At 29.1% G+C, this 16,324-nt stretch overlaps 1 protein-coding gene across 1 annotated transcript in view; it reads right to left on the bottom strand.

The window, feature by feature from the left end:
- Nucleotides 1–1,206, bottom strand: part of LOC105621806 (protein starmaker-like) — a 2,531-nt gene extending 1,325 nt beyond the window's left edge. Inside the window, exons 1-3 of the mRNA XM_012203258.1 lie at nt 1,179–1,206; nt 870–1,064; nt 598–802 (exon numbers count right to left, since the gene is read on the bottom strand). Coding sequence (XP_012058648.1) covers nt 598–802; nt 870–1,064; nt 1,179–1,206 — 428 coding nt within the window. The remainder of the gene's footprint in view (nt 1–597; nt 803–869; nt 1,065–1,178) is intronic.
- Nucleotides 1,207–16,324: the final 15,118 nt, after the last annotated feature.

Below are 16,324 nucleotides of genomic sequence, written 5' to 3'. Positions count from 1 at the left end.
AACATTTCCATAATTATATTTCGTATCGGAATTGCTATCCATATCAGAATAACTATCCGTATCAGAATAACTATCCGTATCAGAATAGCTATCCGTATCGGAATAGTTATCCGTATCAGAATAGCTGTCCGTATCAGTATCATTATTAGTTGAGCTTGGAGTAAATACTGTAGAAGGCATACAAAGTTGAGAAGTTGTCGATGTGACTTGTTCAACAATTTATTGGGTACTTGTTGTACTTGGGTTTAAGATCAAATTCAACTGTTTTGCTTTAAAATCTAGTCCGATTGCTTTAAGATTAACTTCTATTGCCGAAGTGATAGTTACGCATCTTTTGGGTTAACATCCATGTCCTCAAGATCTACATTTCTGTCATAATTATCATTCTTATCAGAATAGCTATTACTATCAGAATCATTATTAGTTGAGCTTGGAGTAAATACTGTAGGAGGCATACAAAGTTGAGAAGTTGTCGTTGTAATTTGTTCAACAATTTATTGTGTACTTGCTGTACTTGGATTTAAGATCAAATTCATCTCCTTTAAAATCAAGTCCGATTGCTTTAAGATTAACTTCTATTGCGGCAGTGATTGTTACGGCTCTTGTGTGTTAACATCCATGTTCTCAACATCTACATTTCTATCATAATTATCTTTCATATCGGAATTGCTATCCATATGAGAATAGCTATCCGTATCAGAATAACTATCCGTATCAGAATGGCTATCGATATCAGAATAGCTATCCGTATCAGAAAAGCTATCCGTATTAGAATCATTATTAGTTGAACTTGGAGTAAATACTGTAAGAGGCATACAAAGTTTAGAAGTTGTCGATATAATTTATTCAACAATTTATTGGTTACTTGCTGTACTTGGGTTTAAGATCAAATTCAACTGCTTTAAAATCAAGTCCGTTTGCTTTAAGATTAATTTCGATTGCGGTAGTGATTGTTACGCATGTTGTGTTAGCATCCATGTTCTCAAGATCTACATTTCCACCATAATTATCATCCGTATCAGAATATTTATCAGAATCATTATTATTTGAGCTTGGAGTAAATACTGTAGGAGGCATACAAAGCTGAGAAATTTTCTGTGTAGTTTGTTCAACAATTGGTTGCGTACTTGCTATATTGGATCGATTTCAAGGTCGAGTCCGATTACTTTATTACTAACTTTGCACATCTTGTGAATTAATATCCATATTCTCAAGATCTACATTTCCATTATAATTTATTATCTTATCTTATTATCTTATATTTATTATCTTATTAATACATTATCTTCGTATCGAAATTGTTGTCCATATCAGAATCGCTTTCCGTGTCAAAATAGTTATCCGTATCAGAATAGCTATCCGTATCAGAATAACTATTCGTGTCAAAATTATTATTAGTTGAGCTTGGAGCAGGAATTGCTGGAGGCATACGAATATGAGAAGTTATTAGTGTAGTTTATTCTACAATAGTTGGCAAATTAATATCTATGTTTTCAAGATTTACGTCTTCACCATACATGTTATCCGTATCAGAATTGTCATATGTACTTTACTTTAAAATCAGCTTCAGTTGTTGCGGCAATGGAGGATGACATACTCCTTTAAAAAAAAACGATGTTTTTTTTTCCAGCCGAATGTCATCGGAAGTATTGTATAAAAATAGAAAAAAATTTTTTAATGGTATTACGATTTCAAGAGTACCTTATAGTTATTGAATATAACGCAATATATAAGGAATATATAAGGAAAAAGAAATTATTTTATTTATTTTTTGTTTAAGAAAATACCTCTATCACCAATAATTTTCTTAAATTTTCAATTTTTTTTTACTAAACTAAAAATTATTTTTTTACAAATTCAGCCATATAAGCCATATATTATAAAATTATTTACATTATGACATATCATTTTCGGGAATTAATTATTAACGCCTTCGTATATACGCTCATATACAAAAATAATTATCGTTGGAACAATAAAATGTATAAAAAGATGTCTTAAGTAAAATTGTATAGTTTTTTACACCTATGTGAATTTATAAATATATTTTTTTAAGAGGCTACACGTAAAAAAAAATAAAAGGACGTAAAAAAAATGGGCCTTTTTCCAATTTTTTTTTTTAGAAACGTATTGTATGTAATTAACTCTAATTTTCACTTTAAAGTATATTGTTAAAACATGCTTCAGAATAAATTTGAAAAAAAAATATTTAAAAATAGCAGATATTTTGTCCTCGACATAAAACCATGTTGAAAGAAGATACTCCGCGGTATCAGGTACAGCTCGTACAGGACTTATCTGAAACATAACAGATTAGAATTTTCTTAAAGTGTATGAAATTATCTAGTTTTTATCGTGGCTGATTTTTAAAATATTGATTTTTGACAAAATGGCTGCAGTTTAATTAAAATGAAATTGATTTTTAAGAGTTAATTTCAATCGGTTTTTTAGTTGTAAAAAAAATTAAGGCTCTAAAAAAATCCACCACAATAAAGACTGCCTTTTGTTATGTAGATTAAGCCCTCCAAATTTCAAGTAAATCAGTCCAACCGTTTCTGAGATATTTCTGGTACGCGTTTTGAAAACATGATTTCGAGAAAAACACGTTTATTTTTGACATTTCGATAGAACATAAATAAATTTTTTTTTTCAAACTTACATGGAGTCATCCATCCCCCAGGACCATATAAAGAACCCTTCCCCAGACGTAGTTGTACCAAAAACTTCGATTCTATTATAGTTTGCCGACTCAATATTCTTGCCTTTTTTGCCGCCTCCTGCATTCGAAGCTCAGCTAGGCAGATCTGACGATCGTTCTCAAAAGTCGTGTATTGATGGCATACGGTCTCGCAGGAATTTTCATTGCGTGCATATATATGTTAGTAATACTGATGTGTCTTCATTGAAGACACATGCGGCAATATATGCCGTTATTTCCACGATAAAATGCCACTATTTATGCCGCTATTTAAAATTTTCGGTGCAATTTTCCAAATAATGTTATTGAAGTAATTATTATTTTGAGTAAAGCCATCGACGCAGCGTTCTAATAAAGTATCCTTACTCAAGTCGTCATAAGTTGATCGAATAGTTTCCAAGATATCGTGAGGCAATGACATATAATTGTCGCTTGTAGGCGTCAAGGATACCATCGGCTTTTGCTCGTTGCAGCTACACCATGAGTCCGAACCTTCTGACAATTTTCAAAATGTGGTTTTTCATCTGTAAAGCTATAATTGTAAAATTGCCCAGATCGTTTTATTTTGTCTTTTGAATCACAATTTCTCTGAATGGCTAAACCATAATAAATGCTGAGTTCATCGATCATTTTTCCAGTTAATTTGTTTCGACCTCCGAGATTTATTTTTATTTTTTAATGCCCGGGATCAGTTACTCATACGCTTCTGAACATATCCTACACTTCTTTTTATTAATATTTATCGAGTTACCGTATGGGACCGCATTAACAATAGCTGAGTAAGTCTTGGAATTGCCATCCAGTGTAATTGGTATACTTGACTGCAAAACGTTCCACAGATCTTCGAAAAATTTGAACTATTGAATCAATCTCCATTTTTCCGACTCTTCGTGATTCGATAAGCACTTTTCTGCGTGTTTTACTTTCCACTCCTCGTATTCAGCAATATTTTGACATGTACCCAATATTTGCACTCTTTACAATAGCTCGATTTACAATATCGATCCAGAATTTTCCCAGTCCAATATCCAATAATAAAAGAATACCATACAATGAAGTGAAGCACAATTCGTTTATACAATTCATTTTTTCCACGTGCTGTCCCGGAAACTACAATATAAGTTCGGAAGAATTTACATTCCTCTTCTATATAAGTTTCTTCCACGATTTATTTTTGAAAAAAATCAGACAAATGAAGCGGCCTTGTGTATATTTTTGATGGTTACATCCGTACTTTGAGCGACGGGAGGTGGCAAATCCATTAGCCCACAAAATTTTCTTGCTCTATTTAGACCAATACCCAATGAATGCAAATATTAATTGTCTATTAATTTCATATGTTGGCCCAATTAACGGAAGAATTGAAACTGAATTGTAAGATAGACATACAATCAAAATTTTTAAACCAAGTCTCCGAGAGCTTCTTTTAGAGTTACGTACTTTGCACTTTACATGCACTTTACAGAAATTGCTGAGAACACTGAAATTAAAAATGCAATATCTAATGCTTGTTGTTCAGGAACATGTACCTTGTTTGCTGTTTTTAATTTTTTTGCCGAGACAATAAAACTAAAACTCGCTGTCGCTTTTTCTGCTTCGTATTTATTGAGAGGATGCAGTCTCTTCCTTTTCTTAAACTGTTTGATCGAGAATCTTTTTTCCTTTCCATTTTTATCACAAAATTATTTTTTACTACGATCTCTTTATACTGTCACGCTTATAACTAAATCGAAATGAATAATTGGACTAACGGACAGCTACAAAAAAAACGTGTTTCACACATTGCAACTTAAATAACAAAAGACTATCTTGCGAAGGATTATATCGCATCCGTCAGGCCCGAGCATCATCGAACGCGCTTAGACCTTTTTCACTATCTTCAACAAACAATTTTCAAGAAATCATTTTGAAATTTGCAGGGGATATTTTCAAGACTTCAAACTTTTCGAATATGCAAAATCGAAAAACAAAATTTTTCAAAATTTCTAGATGTATGTAAGATATACATACGCACGCACGCACGCACATATTAACCCTGTTATTTCTTTTCTCTACATTTAATTTCTTCTATGAATAAAAATTAAAATAATTTTATTCCAAATCTATTCTTTTATAATAAAATTATTACATAAGATTGATATCTTTAAAAAATAATTTTTTTTAATTGTTTCATTTAAAATTACATTAAATTGTTAGAAAATCTCATATCTGAAGAATTCATCACATGTAAAAAACTGTACAAATTTTACTTAAAATATCTTTTCATATATGTTATTGTTCCGACTGGAACAACTGAAAACATCTAAAGATCTATCTGTGACTCGGGAAGCAGTTGAAAAAAGAAATTATATTTCAAATAATTTCTAAATAATTAAATATATAAAGTAATGAAATAGGGTTAAAGTATACGAAGCAATAAAATGTACAAAATAAATAAATATATATATGTAAAAATGAAAATTTATTATTACTAACATAATTACATTTTCGAAGAATTTGTTTTAAAAGTTCATTTCTTTCTCTTTGAATTGTTTTCTTTTTGTTAACTATTCCATTGCTTTTATTTATTCCTCCTCAGCTGCAATCGATTTTTTTCTCACATTGTAAATCTCCCTCGAATCTCGCCTTTTTTAATCACTTTTTAATGGAGTAGCGTCCGGGAACTGAACCTGATACTTCTGCTGAACTCAGCCTATCGTTTAAATATTCACTTTCTAACATGCAATTAGAATTACTATTATTGATATCGATATCTAATTTTATAAATGAAGCAGCAATCAGATTAGATAATGGCGAAGATTTTGCATTCGGATATAGACACGGAGTAGGAGTGCAGTTCAAAAAGCTACTTGAAGAAAGCGTAAATCGGCTAAAATTTATTGAAATGCTCTTGATACAGTTGTAAATGCCTAGTCTGCGATTTGATTGAACTAGGATATTATTGAACTGAAATTTATGGAAAAAAGTTTCCGCTCAGGATGACGTCCGCAACATGCGGAAAGTACATCATTCAACGGATAGTTCCTTAGGATAGCGCTCTTTACTGCTGAATGCGCCCATTGATAATAAGTGATTAGATAATAACTGGCGGTAATTTATGATATATGTTTATTTATACATTAAAGATAAGTATAACAAATAGACACTATAAGAATATTCACGTAGCAGTTTTACGTTCAGTTAGTGCAGTAGTTTTGTCATAATCATATCTGTGCAATTTGTTAAATTGTTTTTATATTACGATTCAAAATCAAGTTTAATCTTTGGAAATGATTATCAATCCGCTTAATGTTGTTATACTTTTATTAGTATCTATAAGTTCAATATATCTAACAGAAACACCAGTAACTGAAGCAGAAATAGAATTAAAAGAAAATATACAAAAATTATTGCTGGATAGCATTTTTCACTATAATGGATTGGAAGTAACAGAAAAAACTTGTCTCGATTATCAAGAATCTTATGAACTTCATAATTCTGAATTAATTGAAGATGATGAAGAAGCATGAAATGAAGATAATTTGAATTCTTATCCTCCGTGTTCAAATGATGACGCAGACTTTGAGTTCTTATAAAAAACGAGCTGTTATGGCGGAATTGGGATATTAAAGAAAAAAATAAAAACAAAAGGAGTCGTCCGCTAAAATCAGCGCATATCAAAATAAATTTAAAAGAGTTTCTGAACGTCAATTAAAACGATGGGAAGAACAATTATATTCAGGTGAAAATCGTATATAATAATTATCTTATATCTCCAAATTTACACATGATAGATTTACTGCAGCTGTTGTATCAGAATTCATAGTTCATGATATCGATCTACAAAGGTGGGCTTTAGAAGCTCAAGAAGAAATAAGAAATTTAAATCCTATATTTAAAGCATCTCACAATTGGGTATCAACATTCAAAAAATCCCATCGAATTGTTCGAGAAAAATTACGAAATTTGTAATTAGAAGAACAGTAGAAGATTCCGTTGAGTTGCAAAATACAACTAATGATTTTCTGAAAACAGTGAAACTACTTATTGAACAATTCGGATCTAAAAATTTTAATTCTGATCAAACTGGTTTCCAATTGGAAATTCATTCTCGAAGGTCATTGTCTAATGAAGGAATAAGAAGATAGAGTATGTGCAATCTATATCATCAATAACACACTCATACAATAATATCATATAATGGAAATTTGCTGTCACCTTTATTTATTATATTGAAAGAAACTAATGGTATATTTGGACCAAGAATACAAGAAATCTTATTTACACCAATAAATGTTATTATAAAAGCATCGAAATCTGGTAAAATGACTTCAGATAATTAAATAAATTTCCTTTTACAATATATTTTCAGATACTGTTTTACTATTAAAAAGTAAATATAAATTTGCATAAATAATATAATGAAATTATAAATCTTATTTCTGTGATTATATTTTATATTTTATTTAAGAATCTCATAACAGTCATAAAATAGTTATTAATTTAACATTTATGTATTTCTTACAGACAATTTTAAAATGTTATTATTTTAAAATTAGAAGAATCTTATTTTCCAAACATTAGTTCTAATAGCGTTCTTCTTATCGATTCATGGATTGGGTATTGTCAATATTATTTCAGATTTGACACCTGCAGGAAAACATATTCCTATTGATTATACCGAAAGGTTTTGCAAAATACAACCATTAGATGTTTACGAATTTAGAATTTGGAAAAATTTTACTAAAAGATTTTCAAATATTGTTTTATTATTAGAAAGTAATATAAATTTACATGAATGAAATAATATAATAAAATTACAATCTCTGATATATAATCAATTTGTCATCCCGATAAATATTACAAATTATTTAAATATTCGTTTAAAAGTAGTTAAATGGTCAACGAAACGAAAAATCAGTTTTTTATTTTCTGCTGTTAATTTTAAATTCCGTTTTTGTAATTTTTTCTTTTTCGGAGTTTCTGCTATGGTTGGTATATGTGTAGTCTTTGATGTGCTCCTATATCAGAATCAAATCAAATCAGAAATAGAACACCATTGTAAAAATATATTGACATATAAAAAAAAATGTAACTATAACAGTAGAAAAAGATATCAAAATATGTATTAAGGAAGATATATGTTAATGATATTAAGATTAAATAAACCAATCGAGATATATTATACAATATTATTATACATACTATAAAATACCACTATTACACAATCATGTATTTTTGTTATGTACTTTTACATTTATATTTTACTATGTTTAAAAATAAGAAAAAAAATACTATAATCAAAATGCATTTATATAACTATTATACTTTTTAATATAACTTACGGTTTAGTCATTTCGATATCTTTACCCCATAGGTAAATAGGTCTGTATATGAGCATCTGTATCTATAAGCATAGATTTTGATGATTGGATGTCGCTAAAACATGATACATACTTTTAATACTTGTCTTGATAAAAAATAAAATATGTTTTTGCAACAATACATAGATTATAACAGCTGATGTAGATTATAAAAGTCATTATTACCAGTCATTATTATAAAGGGAAACGGAATTATTATAAACGGAACACTATAAAGGCTGGAAAAATGACAATATTTAAGAACTTTTTTAAAAGAAAATAAAACACATATAAATGTGATTTTATTTATTAAAAGTATATAATTTAATGTATATCTAGAAAAAACCCATTATTTCCATTTTCGTATCTTTCTTAGCTAACACAAACAATCTTCTAAAAAAAGAATGGAAAATTATCATGGAAATAAGGATAACTATGATCCATTTTTTGGTCCATTTTTATAGTGTTTTAAAGTAATCTCATTATTTTCTTTATTCAAATTTTCTTTATTTACAAAGGACATGCAAGAAACTTTAACGTGTCATTTTTCGCTTATGACATCATAATTCTATATAGCCGTAGCGACTACTTCACAGTTTTAATATATTAGAAAAAACACTTTAATTTACACTTTAATTTATAATTTAAAATTTTTATTTTTAAAATTGTTCAATAGATTCATGTTACATATTGTTGAACTATTATACTATTATAATTTTTTTAACAATAATCTCTAGCTTTTTTTTAATAATAATTTCTAGCTTTCCTTGAATTGTAATCTCAATCTTTATTTTAATAAAACAATAATAATAAGTCGGGCAAACTGGCTAAAATAATCTGTATGTATCTACTAATTGAATTAAAAATACAAAATTAATTAGAAACATGACTAACAACTTTTTTATCCATTTTTCCTTGTCGAGATAAACTTTTATATAGTTAATATATTATACGATAGTATATTATAGTATATGAGATTATTATAGTTCAGTAAGTATATGTTAGGATCGTACACACTTAAGCATTCTAAAAAGTTTGAGAAACAAATTCTTCATTCTCTTTTAATCAAAACGAAAACCTCAAATATGATTCAATGTCCTCATGGAAGATCAAATTATCATATAAAAAAACATAATATAATATAATATAATAGTTCAACATCTTAACATTCAGACTGTAGTGGTGCTTTGTATTTAAAGTAATATATTTAAAATAATATAATTGTAACTAATTGTTATATCTTTACTTTTTCAGAGATTCAAATAAAGATACAATATATTAGATAAAATTGATGATATTTAAAAAAAATATGTGCGGATTATTTAAGAAAAGAAAATATTTTTGAACTTCCATCAGATTTTTTTCTTGATACGGAATAGTTTGAAGCTTTTGAAAATGCTATTGATACATCAAATTATTGTAGTTATTTAGTACGTAAAATTTAATACATAGAATGTCTCGAAATTTGCAAATTAAAATATCACAGCAAGAAAGTTTAATTTGAATTATTGAGTAAAAAAATTCTTATATTAAGCAACTATAGTCTTTTTAAGATACAAAGGTTTAAATATAGATTATACGTACGTTTAGTTATCCTGCATGCATCGCACGTGCAATAGTATTATTAGGTGTACAACTTTGCTTCCGCCGTTTTTTTTCCGAAATTCGAGGTTTTATTGTAAAAAATTGGTTATACATTTATGATTCAAAGTATTGTCCATCGCTGGCCACTACTTTCTCCCATCTTTCGGGCAGCGTACGAATCCCGCGTCGAAAAAACTGGTCATCTTTTGAGGCTATTCACGAATCGATCCAATTTTTTACTTCATAAGACCGGAAGTGCTAGTCAGCCAGGCCGTGTGCCATTGATCGAAACAAGTGATAGTCAGAGGGAGCAACGTCTGGAGAATATGGCGGGTGGAGTAGGACTTCCCATTTCAACGTTTCCAAGTATGTCTTGTCCACTTTTGCAACATGGGGTCGAGCATTGTCATACTGCAAAATCACTTTATCGTGTCTCTCGTTGTATTGCGGCCGTTTGTCTTTCAATATTCGGCTCAAACGCATCAATTGCATTCGATACCGATCGCCTGTGATTGTTTCAGTCGGTTTTAACAGTTCATAATACACTACGCCGAACTGGTCACCAAATACAGAGCATGATCTTGGACGTTAAAATCACCGTTCTTGAAGCGTTGAAACCACTCACGACACGTTCTTTCACTAATAGCGGCCTCACCATAAGTATTTGACAGCATTCGATGAGCCTCAGCCGCAGATTTCTTCATATGGAAGCAAAAAATTAAAACCTCCCGCAAATGACGAGAATTTGACTCGTAAACTGACATTTTCGATCGAGAATAATTTTATGATGCAGACACAAATCGACTAATGTTTTTACGGAGTTATGTTGACAGATGCCCAAGTTTATTGTATAACGTCTATAATCTATTTATTTCGACCACCACTTACCGCTAAAGTCATCTATAGGAAAACGGCGGAAGCAAAGTTGTACACCTTATAGTAAACGCATGCACTTCAGTATTTAAATATAATTGGCCATATTTAAATTCTTATTATTGTTCAAAATAAAAATTTATAAACTTAGCTTTTATTTAATTTTGTGATAACTTTCTCACTGTGATATTTTGATTTACAAATTTGGGACAGCATTATATTTTAATAAATCAAATATGTATAAATAGAATTTAAAACTGTAAAAATATGATTATTTATTTTTTTTTTAATATAACAGCAACAACATTTGAAATTCATTGAAGGATAAAATTTAAGAGATGTCTTAAATAACTTTTTTCGAACAGCAATGACAAATAATTTAGCCGAATAGTTTTCATGGACAGACAAAAAAGAAAGGTATTACAAAAGTATTTTTACACAAGATAAAACTAATGGTTATTTTTTTTTAGTAAAGTTTTATTATTAAATTTTTTTAGAAAATTAATATTTTTATTCCATATTATTACATACATATAATTGTTTGGCTAAAATTGAAGCTCAAAAATTTATTGATAAATCGATGATTTAATGAAAAAGCCGATTAATTTTTTCTTAGTCACTTCTCTTTCTTTAAATTAGCCTCAGAAGAGTTTTAATGATTTTTATCAATCAGTTTCTTCTTCGAAGGATCCTTCGAAGAAGCAAATCTACCGACATATAAGAAAGTGTTAATTCTATCGGTGTATAGGAAGGTGGTGATTCTGCTGATGTGCTTAGAGAACTCTTTGTTGAGAGTATCGAAGTTCCTTTGGGCGTCTTTTCGTCGGTGAGAGTTCTCTGCTCTTTACTCTTTTCGTCGGCTGATGCTGAATTCCTCTGGAGATCCGTAGTCAAGTCGTCAATCGATATTGTGTTCCTCTTGTAACTCTGGCTGGAGGCTGCGCTGGTTTTCTTGGTTCTCTCGAAGCGGAGAGATCAGAGAGAGGAACCATCCAGCAAGGAGAGATGTAGCGCCAGAAGATGCATCTGAAGATCTCATTGCATCAAAGTCTCTCAAGAAAGTTACTCGACTAAGTCGAATAAGTCCCACGGTGACAATTTCAAAGAAACGATCCTCCAGATAGATATTAGATCCGTCGAATGTGGAGAATATCATCGTGAAATCAATCCCGTGTAGCAGCCAGCAGGTCCATGCAAATCGAGATAAAATAGTTTGGCTAATTTCAAATAAGTTACAGCTTCAGCTTTAACTTCAGAGAAGGCAGAAATGATGCCTTCAATTTGTTCTTTTATACCATGTCTGGACGTTTTTCAAACACGCGAAAATCTGACACCTATTAATCTTTTTGGAAATTAATTTTGTGCGAGTTTATGTATGCGCTGAAAAACAATGGCACTTATGAAGTTTGCACATTTCGTGCGTGCGATGGATATGTGGTGTCAAATTGACCGCCACAGATTATATAAATCGAAAGCAATATTCTGACTGACTCTCGTTTAAGTTTATGTCTTACGACCTGTTACGGAATTTTGAATGCAGTAGCCCTTAGCGCCGAAGCACTGTGTCTCCTAATGAATTTATGTGAAATCAGTATACATTAAATTTGCTTTCCATTATAAAGATTTGTTTTTTTTTTATTGCACATTAATTAGCCACAAAGTAAAAGTAAATAAATTTCAATAGATGAATTTTAATAAATTTTATAATTGCAAGTTAAAAATTAAAAATAAATACGATTTATTTGTTGTTAATATTTCATTCAATATTTTTTTTTTTATCAATATTTTAGTAACAATTGATTTAATAAAATTTGTATTATCGCGTATATGTTTAACACTTTCATATAATCCCACATTATTACGAGTAGTTTTTTAATTATGCTACTAATAATATCATTTTTATTATATTTTGAACAGTATTTATATTTATATCTTGTTAAATATATCAGAATTACTCGTTAATTGGATAAATTTTTCTTGTTAATTATATCCACAAAATATTTTGTTGATCAAACATGTCTCTCTATTAATTATTGGGACATTTTTGTTTCATGCATAATATAAGCAATCATATTGTGAGCAATCACTCTGAGTTTGTGATTCAAGAAGCTTAAAATTCTTTGTCCTGGAACGACATATTATCAACATATTATCTCGATGCCGACAAAATACCGACTTTTTGCCACATTATTCTTCTTATGATTGCAGTCTGCGAATAAAAATAAAGCTTGGTCAACTTCAAAAAATACAATTATTTAAGAACAACAAGAAAAAAGAAAAAGTCCTACATCTTTACAATTTAAACTAATTCACGAGTTGTCAAATGCATATAAATAGCTTATATGCATAATCGATATAATAAGTTTTCTACGAGTCATATTATAATTATTAAAAAATTTATATTTATCAATAATCTACAAAAGAGATTGCTAAATTCAAATGATTTTTTTTCAAAAATATAATTGAAGTGCTGTTTAATTATTTCAGAATGTACACGAATTCTTTCACGAAGTAAACGATTATCATAAGAGGAATGATCCATGTGTAATGTCAGGAATGTCGTTAATTGATCGAAATAACATCTTTGCTAAAGATTCATGATATATTCGATTTAGGTTTAGTTGTTGTGTTCAACCGTAATAACGACAATAATTTTGAAAATAATTATAAATTGAATAATAGATCTTTCTTTCCGCTTCGTTCATACATCCATCAATATATACAAGCATAACATAAATATTTTTTTAATTGATTTTTTTAAAAAAGAATACAAAGTTCTTTATGAAAATTATAATAAAACTGAATAAAGCTAATAAATTAATATAAAATAATTAATATAAAAATTAAAATCATTCTCCATAAATCCTGTGACTAATATATAATCAATCATTTATAACATCTCTAAAACACACATGCACATTACCACATACATTCCTATATATGCTTATGCCCTTTTTTTATGTTGTTATTAATAGTGATATATTTTATAATATATTAATATAAATACTTTTCTACGATTTTGTGTAATGCGTGTGTAATAAGAGTATAAAATATTTTGATTATTAAATTATGAAAAAATATATTTAATTAAATTAAATTATTTAATTATTAAGTTATGAAAAAATATAAACGTTTTCTACTTATTATTGCAACAAGTAAAAATTGCAATTTTTTATTTAGCTGGGTTTTTGTCTATTTATATGTAGTATCTTAATAAATTAATCTTTTTTTTTATGTATAATCACATTTTATATATAAATATATATCACTAATTTTAATTAAAAAAAAAATAATATATATATATATATATATATATATATAAAATTATGTATGCCTAAAGATACACTTGTCCATAAAATCGTGATGAAGTATTGCTATGTAAAATAATATATAAAGTAATAATTGAAACTAAAGAGAATTTAACAAATTAAAATGTCGCAAGATTCATATCATACTTGTATTACTGCTAACAAAGATGATCAGAATTACAGCACATAATAGTGTATAAAACAAACAGTGTTAAGACCAGAACTCCAAAGGTATAAAATTTGTCATGTACTTCCATGTCTCTTGACAACTTATTTTAAACTAATACAGTATCAAGCAACGAAAAAATCAATTGGTGAGTGGTGAGAAAGTTGGAAGAAAAGGGAAAAGATGACGAGAAACATTCAGGAGGGGGATCAAGGGGAAAATGCTTGTATAATGGGAGAGTATATTTCTGATAACGATTCTGTGTCACTTTGTAAATTAAGTCCAAGTTTTTTTGTCTCTTTATAATAATCATCTCGGAAATCAATCTTTTGTTGTAAGATGGTTCCCTATTTAAAATTTTAACCTTGTTCTAATCAAAGTTATGATCAAGTGAAATCCGGTGATTAGATACCTGATTTTTTTATTAATATCCGAATGATCTGCGATTCTTGTTTTCAATTGCCTTTTTGTCTGGCCAATGTATGATGCATCACAATCGTTGCATGAAATCCTATAAACAATATCATAATGTGATGCTGTCTCAAGAATATCTTTTCCAGTTGTGATGTATTTTTTCAGAGTATTCGGAATCGTAAATGCCGATTTTTAATTAACACTTCTGGTGGAAAACCGCTGTGATGAAAAAAGATTCCGAGATGGTTCTTACAAAAAGTACAGTTAAGTACTTATTAGAGTTTTTAGTTTGAATTTTGGTGAACTTAATATTATAAAAATGGAACTTAATTCTCATCTGAATTGCGAAGAATATAAAAGGAAGAGGATATCCGTTTTTACTTATTACTACTAGCTATTACTATTACTACTAGCAAAGATGATTAGAATTGCAGTGCATAATAGTGTATAAAACAAGCAATGTTAAGAACTCCAAAAGTATAAAATTTGCCATATATTTCCGTGTCTCTTGAAAACTTATTTCGAACTGAAACAGTATCAAGCAACGAAAAAAATCATCAAATGTAAGTGGTGCGAAAGTTGGAAGGAAAGGAAAAGATGACGGGAAACATTCAGGAGGGGGAAAATGCTTGTATAACGAGAGAGTATATTTCTGGTAACGATTCTGTGTCACTTTATAAATTAAGTCCATTCTTTTATTGTGATGTATTTTTTCAGAGTATTCGGAATCGTAAATGCCGGTTTTAAATTGACACTTCTAGCTATGTTGGAAAAAGATTCAGAGATGGTTCTTACAAAAAGTACAGTTAAATACTTTGTTAAATATTTATTAGAATCTTTAGTTCGAATTTTGATGGACTTAATCTTATAAGAATGGAACTTAATTCTCATCTGGATTGCGGAGAATATAAAAAGAAGAGGATATCCGTTTCTCAACAAAATCTGTATCTTATAAATAATATTCTTATAATGGAATTTCGGATGGGATAAAAGAAAAATTCTGTCAAATAAACTAAAAATTACACCTCTTTTATGATAAGTAGATGTTGCGAGTGAAAAATCTTTCAATATCTTTTAGAAAATGGAGATTTGTTATAAGTATCAAATATAATTCTATGCTTGTCAACAATAAGATTCACATTCAAAAAATTCAGGCTATTATCTTCGCTCAAGCGTGAATTGAAGGCGTTCATGAAACGAGTTAAAATCTCTATTCTAGTTAATCTGTCTGGTGGTGTAGTAAGTAGAATATCGTCTACATATCTGAAGTAAAAGAGTAAATGACATGATAATAACTGAAATGCTTTTTCTTTTAAATCTTCCATATGTTAGCTAACCATGTAGTCAACTATGTTAGCTACAATCGGTGACAAAGGAGAGCCCATAGGAGAACCAAAAATCTGTCTAAATAAAATTTCTTATTAAAGAAAAAATAGAATGAATTCTAAGACAAGTTTAATGGCTATAAAAAAATCTTTTTTAAGAATCTTTATATTTTCCCAACTCTTCTCTATATTTTCAATTACCAATTCTGCTAGTACGTTAGTAAAAAAGCGAAACAACATCTAAAAAAGCCAGCTTCAAAATAAGTCCCATTTAGCTTGTCAACTAATTGACAAGCTAGCTATTTTCCACTTGGTTGCGTGCTTCATTGTTGTTTTTAATTATGAAGTATAAGAAAAGCGATAGTGAATACAGAGAGCTGTTAATCGAAGAGACAATGATTTTCAGAGGCGTGTTGGGTTTATGAATTTTAGACAGCTCATATGCTCTCGATACTATTCCGTCGGTGGTACCTTTTATAAGTGAATTCATCAATATAATTATTTTTCTTCCATCTACTAATGAGGTTGTAAAGGTCATTAGTTAGTTTTTTGGAAGGATCTTTCGAAATTACTTCGTAAGTGTCTTTATCAGCTAACTTGTTCCATTTTATTAA

This window comes from Atta cephalotes, assembly GCF_000143395.1.
Source record: "Atta cephalotes unplaced genomic scaffold scaffold00037, whole genome shotgun sequence".
NCBI classification, from domain to species: domain Eukaryota; kingdom Metazoa; phylum Arthropoda; class Insecta; order Hymenoptera; family Formicidae; genus Atta; species Atta cephalotes.
Note: the sequence above shows the minus strand (reverse complement) of the source record. Positions and strands in the feature narration are given on the sequence as shown.